This window comes from Nerophis ophidion, linkage group LG05 (assembly GCF_033978795.1).
Source record: "Nerophis ophidion isolate RoL-2023_Sa linkage group LG05, RoL_Noph_v1.0, whole genome shotgun sequence".
NCBI lineage: Eukaryota > Metazoa > Chordata > Actinopteri > Syngnathiformes > Syngnathidae > Nerophis > Nerophis ophidion.
Genome location: NC_084615.1, coordinates 67803821 through 67817099, shown reverse-complemented (window position 1 = coordinate 67817099; position 13279 = coordinate 67803821). Strand labels below are relative to the sequence as shown.

At 38.8% G+C, this 13279-nt stretch overlaps 1 protein-coding gene across 2 annotated transcripts in view; it reads left to right on the top strand.

Annotated features, from left to right (window-relative positions):
• ablim3 (actin binding LIM protein family, member 3) overlaps positions 1 to 13279 on the top strand; it is an 87028-nt gene that overhangs the window by 70523 nt on the left and 3226 nt on the right. For both annotated transcript variants that reach the window (XM_061901850.1, XM_061901851.1), the window contains 8 exons: positions 3812 to 3928; positions 4058 to 4128; positions 4309 to 4477; positions 7725 to 7754; positions 8044 to 8099; positions 8225 to 8288; positions 9999 to 10009; positions 10110 to 10190. In XM_061901850.1, coding sequence (XP_061757834.1) covers positions 3812 to 3928; positions 4058 to 4128; positions 4309 to 4477; positions 7725 to 7754; positions 8044 to 8099; positions 8225 to 8288; positions 9999 to 10009; positions 10110 to 10190 — 599 coding nt within the window. The remainder of the gene's footprint in view (positions 1 to 3811; positions 3929 to 4057; positions 4129 to 4308; positions 4478 to 7724; positions 7755 to 8043; positions 8100 to 8224; positions 8289 to 9998; positions 10010 to 10109; positions 10191 to 13279) is intronic.

Below are 13279 nucleotides of genomic sequence, written 5' to 3'. Positions count from 1 at the left end.
ATGGATCAGGGCCGGCATGGTTAATGCCAAGCAGATTGGAGGAACGATCCATCTGACATTACGCTGCATGTCAACCCCATTGACTTCCATTGACTGTGCTTTTGTGTAGAGAGGCATCAATATGATTGCCAAACAATCATGACATGAATGGGCTGCCTAAGGCTGAGCAGTTTTTAAACTCAGTTTGAAATAGCTTTTTTTTCTTTGCTTTAACATTGATCTAGCATTGAACGCTAGAAGCAGACTCTCGAGGCACAGAAGTGTGAAGGTTGATATTGTTTTACAAAATGGAATTACTTTCAAGGACTTAAATTTGAGGATGCTATTTGATGTTACTTTTTTACGCTCAAGTGAGTCATTTAATCGGTCCAAATCAACTGCTGTTTATATGGCAGTGTTGTATTGAACAGACGAATGCTTTATAGAGAAGATGTGCCATAGAAGAGGTCTTCATGGATGCGGCTTTACTTGTATCAAACCACAGCACATCTGCTGGCTGCAGCTCAGTATTGCAATGCATTTTGCTTTAAAGGGGAACTGCACTTTTTTGGGAATTTTGCCTATCATCATTATTATCATTATAATCATTATGAAAGACAAGACAACGGTGTATTTTTTTTAATGCATTCTAACTTAAATGTAAATAAAAGTCTGCTTAAAATAGAGCCAATGAGAGGTACCCTCTTCCGCCCATAAAAACCAAGATATAACAATCCAAAAGCAGCCAACAACACTCCATTTACATTTTGTGACTGAAATATTAACCAAGTATTAATGATATTGTTATTATAAACGCCAACACAGACACACTATTTATAGCATCGCCGTGATCACTAACTTGTGTGGCTATGTTGACATCATCGGCTGGTGAGTTGCTTTCTCGCGTCGAAGCTCGTGGAAGTTTATTCTAGATCATGAATCATGCCTCTCACCTTGATAGTAGAAGAATGAGGACACAATCCAAAACGTCGGTAGAATTTGACGTCCAATTTAGACCCGGGAATGGCTAGAAAGACACTAAAAAACATTTTCTTTGCGAGGATTATGAGTAATTTTTCATCTAAACCGGAATATAACAAAATTGTAGCCGTTGGCATCCTAGTGACAGCAGATATTGTACAGTAAGTGGTGCTGTATTATGTTTGTTGGCTTTCATGAAGTCTGCAGTGAATATTAAACAGTGATGTTGTGTTTTTGAAATGAATCCGCTGCATATACTTAACATGAGCAAAATATGTAAATATTACATGTTATTAAAAATGTGCTTGTTAAGTACTTTTATAAATGTTAATGGAGGTGTTTAGATGTTTTAAGGGCTTTATAAGCAGAATAGAGCAACTCCTCTTAGGCTCCATTGTAAGTCGACTTTTGATCCCATTTATTTACTATTTAGACTGCTTAAAAAAAGAAAAACCTTAGTGTGCTTGTCTTAAATGACTATTGTGACTGAGAGGCAGAATTCCAAAAAAGTGCAGTTCCCCTTTAATCGCTTCAAAATCTGATTAAGCAACAATTAATTGCACACAAATGATATGATCTGTTAAATATTATATGTCCATTAGCATTTGCAGACTTAAGAGTTTTTACAGCTCGTATTTAGCTTTGGAGGCTGCATTTGACATGGGTGATATAACTTTACTACACTAAGGTTGTCTCAGTTCTAAGGATTCTTCAAAGAGGGATGAACATGCAGTCTTTTCCTCTTTCTTGCAGGATGCATGTTATAGGTTTTTACGGCATTTTATATATCAAACCTATTCTTGAAAAATATCTAAATATGGCAGAAAAAAGACAAAATATTATGATTTTAGTCATTTGGACGCTATTAAATATTTGTGGGACCTTTAAACCTTAAAATTCCTGTGAAAATACATAAATGTTGATACTACTGTAGTATTGTGAGGGTGAAGGTAGAAACTAAGAATGTTTCAATCAATCGATATTTTCGTGACAAAATGTGATCGCCAACTCGTGCCTTTTGATGCCGATCCACTCTGGCTGACACTATTTACTTTTACTCGGCCGACAGGTGGCTAGCAGCTAACCATGTATCTCCATACATAGTGTGGAGCTTCTCTCCGTAGCTACAAACCCCGTTTCCATATGAGTTGGGAAATTGTCTAAGGTGTAAATATAAACGGAATACAATGATTTGCAAATCATTGTATTCCGTTTATATTTACATCTAACACAATTTCCCAACTCATATGGAAACGGAGTTTGTAATAATAATCGCCTCCAGTATAATTTTCACGTGAACTTATCACTGGGAGACAAGGCTAAACATGTTACACAACGAGAGCAAGCCACGAGCAGCCATGCTAATAGTTGAGCTAACCACTTAGCTAGCTCTAAACAAAACCAAGATATTAAGTGCTTAGTAAACTTTGAGTAGTGTAAATGAGCAGGAGGACTTTGAGGGTAAGACAATGATTAAAATGAGTTAGAAATAGTAACTTAACAGTCCAGTTATGATTGATATAATACTCTTAGAATACAATAACATGGATGACTGACGACATCCATAGACACATTAGATAGTAGTTTTTGATTTTGATTAGTTATTGTGTATTGACTTTGTTTTGCACACACACTTGTATCCAATACAAGAGAATAAGGAATTAGTTTAAATATTCTGTTGATATTGTGTAAACTGTCAATACCATTTACCATCAATACATTTAAAAATGTGATAAGTATTGGTATCGATCGATTTCATTTTGATCAGCAGCATGAAACACTGATCGGAACATCATTACTGGAAACATTTGACCCACCCAACATTCTACCATAGGTTACACAATCCCATTTAACCAATTTAGACTTCTGTCCTCTATAGAATGCAAAGGTTTGTGACATGCTTCAGTCAAAATACCCCAAGAATAAGAATCAAAACACACTAGTAAGCCCTTCTAGACAGCCCTGTTCTGAACAACCTGAGACATTGCTCACCCAGGCGATTCTACTGCAGTGGTAGTCAGACGTCATGTGCTGGCCCTAAAAAAGTAAGGAAGCTGTGGAAAGATAAGGAATGTGTCGCAAGTTTAAATACATGTTTCACCCAGAAACCTATTGTACAGCCCAAGTCCTATTTCCACAACAAAGGAAAGAAACATTACATACCTCACCTTTCCAGTTGCAAACTGAAAACCGAGTTTGCACTAATGACATGGTGTCGGTTATTTGCGAAAAACACTTAGTGTCCAAGCCATTGGCAGACAAACATCAAAATAAGGTCAACATTTGTATGACTTGCTTAGAGACACGTTTTCTTAAATACACAGCGGACATTTTTATTATTTGATAGTTTATCGGTAATTCCAGTGACCCAAATATATTTATACAACTAATTAAAAAGTCAACATTTCACATAATTACAAACGTCTTGCCTAATAGAAGCAAACTATTCTTTCTCCAAATTTCCAACTGACAAAAGAAATAGACGATAACAAATGTCCAATGCAGATAACGCCGATTCTCAGGAGGATATATGATTATTTTGACACTGAAAAGTTTTCTGGGGCGAATCAGGAGATATTTAGTTTAGTTGAATTCCTATCCGCCTCAGCAAATAACACTGACACATTTCTCTCTGCTTTGTTTTTAGCCCCTTTTTCTGGCAGGTGTTGGAATATTTAACTTAGCAAAAGCTTTGAAGTCAGATGACTGCATTCAACTATGTACTTAATTTGAATGACAACGTTTTAATCTGGTTTGACAGACCAGGATGTCCGGTGTAAATAGTTTATTAGCCGTTAACATCTGTTTTGTTTTATTAATTACTTCTTCACAGACAATCATCTGAATTTAGCCACCAAAAGTAGGACCAGTGAGGACATCCTGAGGTCTTCCAGACTGTCCACCTACTCTCCTGAGCCATACACCCAATCTGAGTGTGACTACTACCCGTACCCCAGCTCCCCCAGGGGTAGGAACGACCCGACTCGTCTTGCCACATTTACTGTCTCCACTGCACCAAAGTCATCAGACTGGTGGTTATTCACCTATTCATTTAAAAAATGCCTTGTTTGATCTGTATTTCTGTATTCCTTCTCAGCCTATCGAGTGCCGAGGAGACGGTTCTCAACAGGGGGAGATGAAGAGAGTTGGAGTCACGGTCTTCAAAGAGTAAGCGCTTCATTATACCCACCGTACTTCAACATGATGTCAGAAGCAGCATAAATAATGCATTTCTTAGGTTATGGTACCTAAACTATTCTTGGTAGTTGCTCCTCTGCTCTCTGTTCACTCTGTACATCAAATGTCTCTAATGTTTTTACTACTTTCCACTGCCCATGTCTCTCTCAGATTGGGAGTGGCATAGGAAGGATGATCTTAAAGGAGGAGATGAAAGCCAGATCTGGTTCCTATGACAACGACCCCTGGGGTAGTGCGAGGAATTCTCGTAGTGGGAGCAAGGAAACCCTCAACACGACAAGCTACAGCTCCACAACCTACAACAACACCATCAACGGATGTAAGGAAGCACCAGACTCCATTTTGGGCCTGATCTACTAAGATCCAAGCGCTAAATAGAATGTACAAGCTATAAAATTGCGTGTAATCTATGAGACTGCTTGTATAATTGAAATGCGTTGCAGACCGCCCTTTTGTAAAAGAGTTTTTTTGCGTGTACAGTTTTGGGGCTTTCACACTCAATCATTTACTGCAGAGCCATGTTATCATGCTCCTGCCTGTGGTGTTTTGCTTTGTTTTTAAACGTGCAGCAGACAAACCACTTTTTATGGGCATTTTTTAATGCAGCCCTGCAGTGCAACTACAGAGGAAACCACTTTGTTTTCCTTTTTGCTCATGGGAGAGGTTGCAGCACTAACTGTGACTGTGAAGAAGAATATGCAAGAAAATGCCTTTTACAAAAAGTTTCTTCATATAGGAGATACTAATATATCTTCTATATGGAATAAAACAAATGTCATTAAAAAACACCAGCGGACACAAACATAATATTTTTGGGATTGCGATTAGACAATATGTTTGTTTTTTGACAGTCCATATATGTTTACAAGGATACGTACGATAAAGCTGTTGCGCAATTAACTCCTTTCTCACAGCCGTGTGTGTAACTCTGTCAGTTTGCACATTCTTACTACTACTACTACTAAATGAAGAAGCACTCACAATACAATTTTAGTCTTGCTAGATCACATTGCATGTGTAATGATATTTTAATGGTTTTCTCCCAGTATTGTTCGGCATTCTGCTGATGGGCATTTTTTCTGCATATTCATGAAGACAGACACACTAAAAAGATTGTGATTCTGCTCACTAAAGAGATGCAAGCTTATTAGATAAACTTTGCCTGTGCTATCAATTTTACCTGTGGACATTAGCTTGACTTAATGTCCAAATAGGAACCTCCACCTCGCAGTGAGGTCACAACATAGGCCGACTGAAAACCCTGCGAACAGAGGCATCCAAAAAAAAAAATTCAAGGCAATCCAAGCTCTTAAATAATTAATAAAACTTATATTTTCACGCTCTGGCATTGTTTTAAAACAAGTGTCCAACTTTCTAACAACATTTATAAGTCAGAAAAGACTTAAATTCATCTTAAATCCTCTTTAACAAAAGTTGTGTTAGTACAAAAAAATAAAACACCATATTACATTTTACGTATTTATTTTCGTTATTTATTATTTTATTGGTACATCTCAGCAGTTCCTATGAAAATACTTCTTAGACAATTTTGGACTTGTCTTTGGGAATTTTTGTCCATGCATAACATTTTTAAGGCCATAGGTCACTGATAATAGACCTGAGAGAAGGCCTTCTGGCTCACCAGCTCAAGTTGTAGTTCATCTATATGGGGTTAAGGGTCAGGGCTCTCAAGTTCTTGCAAAACGAAGACATAAAAAGGTTTCAACTTCCTGTTCTCACAAAGTTGAAAACATTTACAGTGGGGCAAAAAAGTATTTAGTCAGCCACCGATTGTACAAGTTCTCCCACTTAAAATGATGACAGAGGTCTGTAATTTTCCTCATAGGTACACTTCAACTGTGAGAGACAGAATGTGGGAAAAAAAATCCAGGAATTCACATTGTAAGAATTTTAAAGAATTTATTTGTAAATTATGGTGGAAAATAAGTATTTGGTCAACCATTCAAAGCTCTCACTGATGAAAGGAGGTTTTGGCTCAAAATCTCACGATACATGGCCCCATTCATTCTTACCTTAACACGGATCAATCGTCCTGCCCCCTTAGCAGAAAAACAGCCCCAAAGCATGATGTTTTCACCCCCATGCTTCACAGTAGGTGTGGCGTTCTTGGGATGCAACTCGGTATTCTTCTTCCTCCAAACACGACGAGTTGAGTTTATACCAAAAAGTTCTATTTTGGTTTCACCTGACCACATGACATTCTCCCAATCCTCTGCTGTATCCATGTATCCATTTTGGTATAAACTCAACTCGTCGTGTTTGGAGGAAGAAGAATACTGAGTTGCATCCCAAGAACACCACACCTACTGTGAAGCATGGGGGTGGAAACATCATGCTTTGGGTCTTTTTTTCTGCTAAGGGGACAGGACGATTGATCTGTGTTAAGGAAAGAATGAATGGGGCCATGTATTGTGAGATTCTGAGCCAAAACCTCCTTCCATCAGTGAGAGCTTTGAATGGTTGACCAAATACTTATTTTCCACCATAATTTACAAATAAATTATTTGCAATTCCTACAATGTGAATTCCTGGATTTTTTTTCCCCAGTGTACCTATGATGAAAATTACAGACCTCTGTCATCATTTTAAGTGGGAGAACTTGCACAATCGGTGGCTGACTAAATACTTTTTTGCCCCACTGTAAATGATAGAGAGTTGTATAATGCAAAAGCTAATTAACCATTTTCATTGACCAAATCAATGTATACCCTTTTTCATGTTGCGTATGCCATTGCCTGGTATTTAACATGTCTTTTTATGAGTGTAGCAGGGTTGTGGATGCATGTCAGGATAAGTTCATGGTTACTAACAGGGGGAGGTTGGTTTGTGAACAGCTGCTGTCAGCCTCATGCTTGGTTGAACAGCAGCAGGCATACCAGCACTGTTTGGACTTTATGCCCTCACACTGCTCTGTCATTGACAACAGAGACTCAACCAGGTGTGCACAAGTGCCAGATGTGCTGAAGCCAAGCATCATTGTCCATGCAGCACACTGATGTTGTTATTTTAGCCCCTGACATTCACAAAGCAGCTTGTCTTCATCCGCTCGCCCCTTCTTTTTTTTTCCTCTCCAAGTGCTTCTTTTCACTTGCACGCTCCATCTCTTTCGTCATCTCCCTCTTTGCTTAGCATGCCACTTCCAGCTTTCTCTTCCTCCGTCTTCCCCCCCTGACACGGTTCCCTACATTCTACCCGCTCTGTCTGTGCATCTTTGTGTGTATGTGTCTGATTCTTGCATGCACACAGCTGTGTCCCAAATCCTGTTTTATTTATGAGCAGTAAGATCTCTCATTAAAGCTCTTCTTCAGATGGGAGGGGTCACTTAGACAACAAGGGCATCAAGCCACGTCCATCCATCCATTTTCTACCGCTTATTCCCTTTCGGGGTCGCGGGGGTATCGCAATTAAATGGGCGTCTTCCTTCCCTATCGTTCATGTGAATTTGTGTGATCCTCCCAATGCTTAATGGAACAAGTGTGTCATTTACATCTTTTTTTATTTATGTATTTAATGGTTTTAATTGTTTTTATGTTTGCCTTTCACAGCACCACGATCCCAATACAGCACTGACAGTGGTGAGTTACCTACCAAAAAAACTATGCAAGTTTGACAATAACTATATAATTATAATGGTATCGCAAAACAGAGGCTGTGTGTTTAGAAGTACAAATATCAGAAACAAAGCTTACCCATTAGCTTTGTTTGTGGTGAGCTCCCTCTTCTGGCCCTGACCTGACAGTGCAGTTTTATTTCCATGTATCCACAATTGAAATCAGATATGTTTTTTTCTGACCTGAAAATTGAAGGGTAATTAAAGAAAGTTTTCATTCATACTTGTGTTCCTTTTTCTCTTATGTAATTCAGATTGTGTTTGCAAGTCTGCCTCACTTCCAGGATATAGACGCAATGGCATGCAACGAGTAAGACTGACTTTGAATAAACACACATTGCTTCTTTAAAATGTGATGTCATCGTTTTTGCATGTGACCTGCCTGAAATAAGAATGTGTCAACCGTTTTTGTTTTTTGTTTTTTATTAACTGCAGCCTCAGAGTGCAGACTGCTACCAGTACCAATATGACAGCAATGAGGTCAACTGGGCAACCAGAGGTATATTTAAATGCATTATACCAGTGTTTTTCAACCACTGTGCCTGGTGTGCCATGGGAAAATATGTAATTTCGCCTATTTGGGTTACTAATATTTTTTGCAAACCAGTAATAATCTGCAAATGTGCCGTTGTTGAGTGTTGGTGCTGTCGAGAAAGCGACAGAGTAACCATGTTGTAGTCTTCCATATCAGTAGGTGGTAGCAGGTGGCTAATTGCTTTGTAGATGTCGGGAACTCTGTTTGTTGTGATCACAATACGCAGACGACAGCTTGCAGGTAAAAAGGTATCTAATGCTTAAACCAAAAATAAACAAAATGCGAGTGCCCCTAAGACAGCTGGGGTCGGCAACCCAAAATGTTGAAAGAGCCATATTGGACCAAAAATAAAAAAATTAAAATGGGTCTGGAGCCGCAAAAAATTCAAAGCCTGATATAAGTCGTATAAGTAAGTAAGTGTCTATATTACCCTACTATCAAAGCCTGGTGCACATCTCCATTGACAGAAATGTTGTATTTAATGTTTTACCCTACACATTTTTGCAACATTGCAAAACATTTGTAAAATGGATGCTTCTCAGAGGGTGGGTTAACTTGCAGCCATGGATTGCCCAAATAGGCCTGATTAGCACTCCAGCAAATAAATGAAATAAAAAAAAGCTCACTTTTGTGCATTCACGCACAGCATAAAACGTTTGGTGGACAAAATGAGACATAGAAAGAGTGGCATAAAACTTTAAAAAACTTTTCTGTGGCAGCATCGGACAAACTTACAAACCGATCGCTGACATTAGTAGGACAAAACGGTGCTTTCCAAATACTCTCATCAGTGAAGCATGTATAACATAAACTATGGGATTTCTAACAATTACGAAGGTTTGTGTCATGTTTGTTCTCCTACAGAAAATATATTAAAACAAAAAATGTATTTTTGCTTCATCTTTTTCCATTTTCACACAGCTCCGAAAGAGGTCCAGGGAGCCACTAGGGAGGCGCTAAAGAGCCGCATGCGGTTCTAGAGCCACGGGTTGCTTACCCCTGCCCTAAGAAAAGGCTTTAAACCTTAGGGAAGGCTATGCAAAACGAAACTAAAACTGAACTGGTTGCAAAGTAAACAAAAACAGAATGCTGGACGACAGCAAAGACTTACAGCGTGTGAAGCAGACGGCGTCCACAAAGTACATACGAACATGACATGACAATCAACAATGTCTCCACAAAGAAGGATAGCAACAACTTAAATAGCCTTGATTGCTTACACAAAACAGGTGCGGGGAATAACGCTCAAGGAAGACATGAAACTTCTTCAGGAAATACTAACAAAACAGGAAAATCCACCACAATAAGAGCGCAAGACAAAATAGGAGCGCAAGACAAGAACTAAAACACTACACACAAGAAGACACCAAAAAATCCCAAATAAGTCACAGCGCGATGTGACAGTACTTTGAGACAAGAGCTATAGTCATGCAAGGTTGGTTATGGTTTGAATTCTTATCCAACACTTGCAAGAACACATTTTTATAGTCAATATCAGCTGCTGAGTTTCATGTTTTTATGTTTTCTGCTGGTGGTGTGTCTCTGCATTTTTTCAATGACAAAAATGTGTCTTGGCTCAAAAAAGGTTGAAAAACACTGCATTATACAATATTATTCATGTAAAAAAAAACGTCATAATTGCACTAACTTTAATCTCTTCTATTTTGATGACAGCAGAACACAAGGTAAGGAATGGACACATCGGCCTGTAAACATGTTGTACAATAATTCCACTGACACTATGAGTAAGAAAGAAAATAATGTACAGTATGTATTGCCATGCAGGTTTACCCCTATGAAGCGCTCATTGTCACCACCAGAGGTCGGAACAGGCTCCCGAAAGATGTGGAGAGAGCCAGACTGGAGGTAAGATGAGCACAGAGAAAGTATTGGAAGCTTAAGCTTTTACTGCAAATTACATTTAAGCAAGGATCAAGACCTAAAATAAAAGTCAAACATACTTATTTTAATAATTATATTTTTTTCTTAGTATAGATCAGTGGTTCTCAAACTTTTTTTGTGATGTACCCCCTGTGAACTTTTTTTTTTTTCAAGTACCCCCTAATCAGAACAAAGCATTTTTGGTTGAAAAAAGGAGATAAATAAGTAAAATCCAGCACTATGTCGTCAGTTCGTTATTTATTAAATAGTATAGCAGTGCAAAATGTTGCTCATTTCTAGTGGTCTTTCTTGAACTATTTGGAAAAAATATATATAAAAATAACTAAAAACTTATTGAAAAATAAACAAGTGATTCAATTATATATAAAGATTTCTACACATAGAAGTAATCATCAACGTAAAGTGTCCTCTTTGGGGATTGTAATAGAGATCCATCTGGATTCATGAACTTCATTCTAAACATTTCCTCACAAAAAAAGAAATCTTTAACATCAATATTTATGCGACATGTCCACAAAATATCTAGCTGTCAACACTGAATATTGAATTGTTGCATTTCTTTTCACAGTTTATGAACGTACATTCATATTTTGTTGAAGTATTATTCAATAAATATATTTATAAAGGAGGGCTTCCCGGTGGAAGAGGGGTTAATGCGTCTGCCTCACAATACGATGGTCCTGCAGTCCTGGGTTCAATCCTAGGCTCGGGATCTTTCTGTGTGGAGTTTGCATGTTCTCCCAGTGAATGCGTGGGTTCCCTCCGGGTACTCCGGCTTCCTCCCACTTCCAAAGACACGCACCTGGGGATAGGTTGATTGGCAACACTAAATTGGCCCTAGTGTGTGAATGTGAGTGTGAATGTTGTCTGTCTATCTGTGTTGACCCTGTCTTGAGGTGGCAACTTGTCTAGGGGGTACCCCGCCTTCCGCCCAATTGTAGCTGAGATAGGCGCCAGCGCCCCCCTCCACATACTGTACATGTTATGTAGACCACAAGGAAGTGTTTAAAACATGGGTGTCAAACTAAATTTGGCCCTTGAGGAAAAATCTAATTAACGTTAGAGTTGGCCCGCCTGTATTATACAGCGGCAGTGTCGCTGTAACACCGCATTCACCGCTAATACTCATACTTGCTAACCCCCCCCCCTCTAAAACCTTTCTTCAAGTCCGCTTTTCCTACGTAGAAACAGCGTGCCGGCCTAGTCACATGATATATGTGGCTTTTACACACACACACACGCTAATGCAATGCAAGCTTGGTCAACAGCCATACAGGTCACACTGAGGGTGGCCGTATAAACAACTTTAAGACTGCTACAAATATGCGCCACACTGTGAACCAACACTAAACGAGAATGACAAGCAAATTTCGGGAGAACATCTGCACTGTAACACAACATAAACACAACAGAAAACAAATACACTACCTCTTCCTGGCGCTACAATATAAAAATGTATTATTAGCCTGTGGGAAAAGTTTATTTTGATATTTACCTGAGAAGGCAGCAAATAGAAAAGAGGCATTCAATTTCTATTTACATTTGATTTGATATGCCATTGCTATTTTTAAATTATTAGTATTATTTGAAACTCGATTTTGCATGTCACTATAAAGTTATATAAGTCTCACTTGTTCAATATTCAATGCAAAACTTGTTTGGGTCCCTATTAAAAGGTTAATTTGTTCAACCTTGGCCCGCGGCTTTTTTCAGTTTAAAATTTTGGCCCACTCTGTATTTGAGTTTGACACCTCTGGTTTAAAATATAGAAAAATTCATATAAAAGCAATTTATAATCTAGTGTGCCTTTTGTATGGAAATAGACCCGCTCATCGGCATAATACTGTGCGCCCCTATGGTTTGCAAAAAAACGGTTCCACCCTGAGATCGGTAGGTCGTGGGTTCAAACCCCGGCCGAGTCATACCAATAACTATAAAAATGGGACCCATTACCTCCCTGCTTGGCACTCAGCATCAAGGCTTGGAACTGGGGGTTAAATCACCAAAATGATTCTCGAGCGTGGCCACGGCTGCTGCTCACTGCTGCCCTCACCTCCCAGGGCGTGGAACAAGCTAATGTGTGTGATTATCAGTAGTAGTTACTTACTTACTTCAGAACTGAAATTATGACATTTTAATTATAATCAAAAAATAAATATAAAATAGCGTATTTCTTTGAATTCCCGCGCCTGCCTTGAATTACTACCAGGTCAAACTCGCTTTGCTAAATAATTAGCGCATGCTTAGTATTACCGCCTGGTCAAACTCGTGACGTCACGAGTGACACTTCCCCTGTCATCATTTTCAAAATGGAGGAGGCTGATTTCAATACCGGTAATTTGAAATCGCATAAAGGGAAGAAGATTAAGAGCTATTCAGTAGGATTTAAGGTCCAAGCTTACATCACACTCAAATTTTTACTGCATGCGTTTGGTAAGTGCCGGAGTGAGAAGAGGTTTTAAAATAATTAGCGCATGCTTACTTTTACCGCATGCCTTTGGTAAGCGCAGGAGTGAGAAGGGGTTTTAAATTAATCAGCGCCCCGGCGGCAATTCAATTCATTCAATACGGTAATCGTCGTTACCTGAATTCCCTGCTCTTCCAAATTCTCTTTAATCGACGCCATAGTGTATTTACTCATGCTCTTTCAACATGTCCTCAAGCATCCCTAGGAAAACAACAGTAGAAGAGGACGCAAAATTCAATACTTACCTTCTTTTTCTCTCAGCGCTGGGTAGGCTTTTCTCAGTATTTCTCCAGTTATATGGGATCACATTTGGCTTGAGTTTTTGAATTTCTTTCATTCAAACTCCGACCAAAACCCAATTTCTTCGATGTCGGACTCATTCAAGCAATTGCTGAAAATTACACTCTTGGTCAGTCCCATTTTGTCCGAGTCAATTTAACTGGATAGGTTTATACTTTTCGTCTTTTGGGGTGGAAAAAAAACGGCTTTTTCCTGTCACTCTTCAGTCTTCTTTTATGGCATAACAAAAAAAAACTGAGAGTTGGTGAAATCTTGCCAGAATTGCAGCAGTGCCTGATTGTGTCTC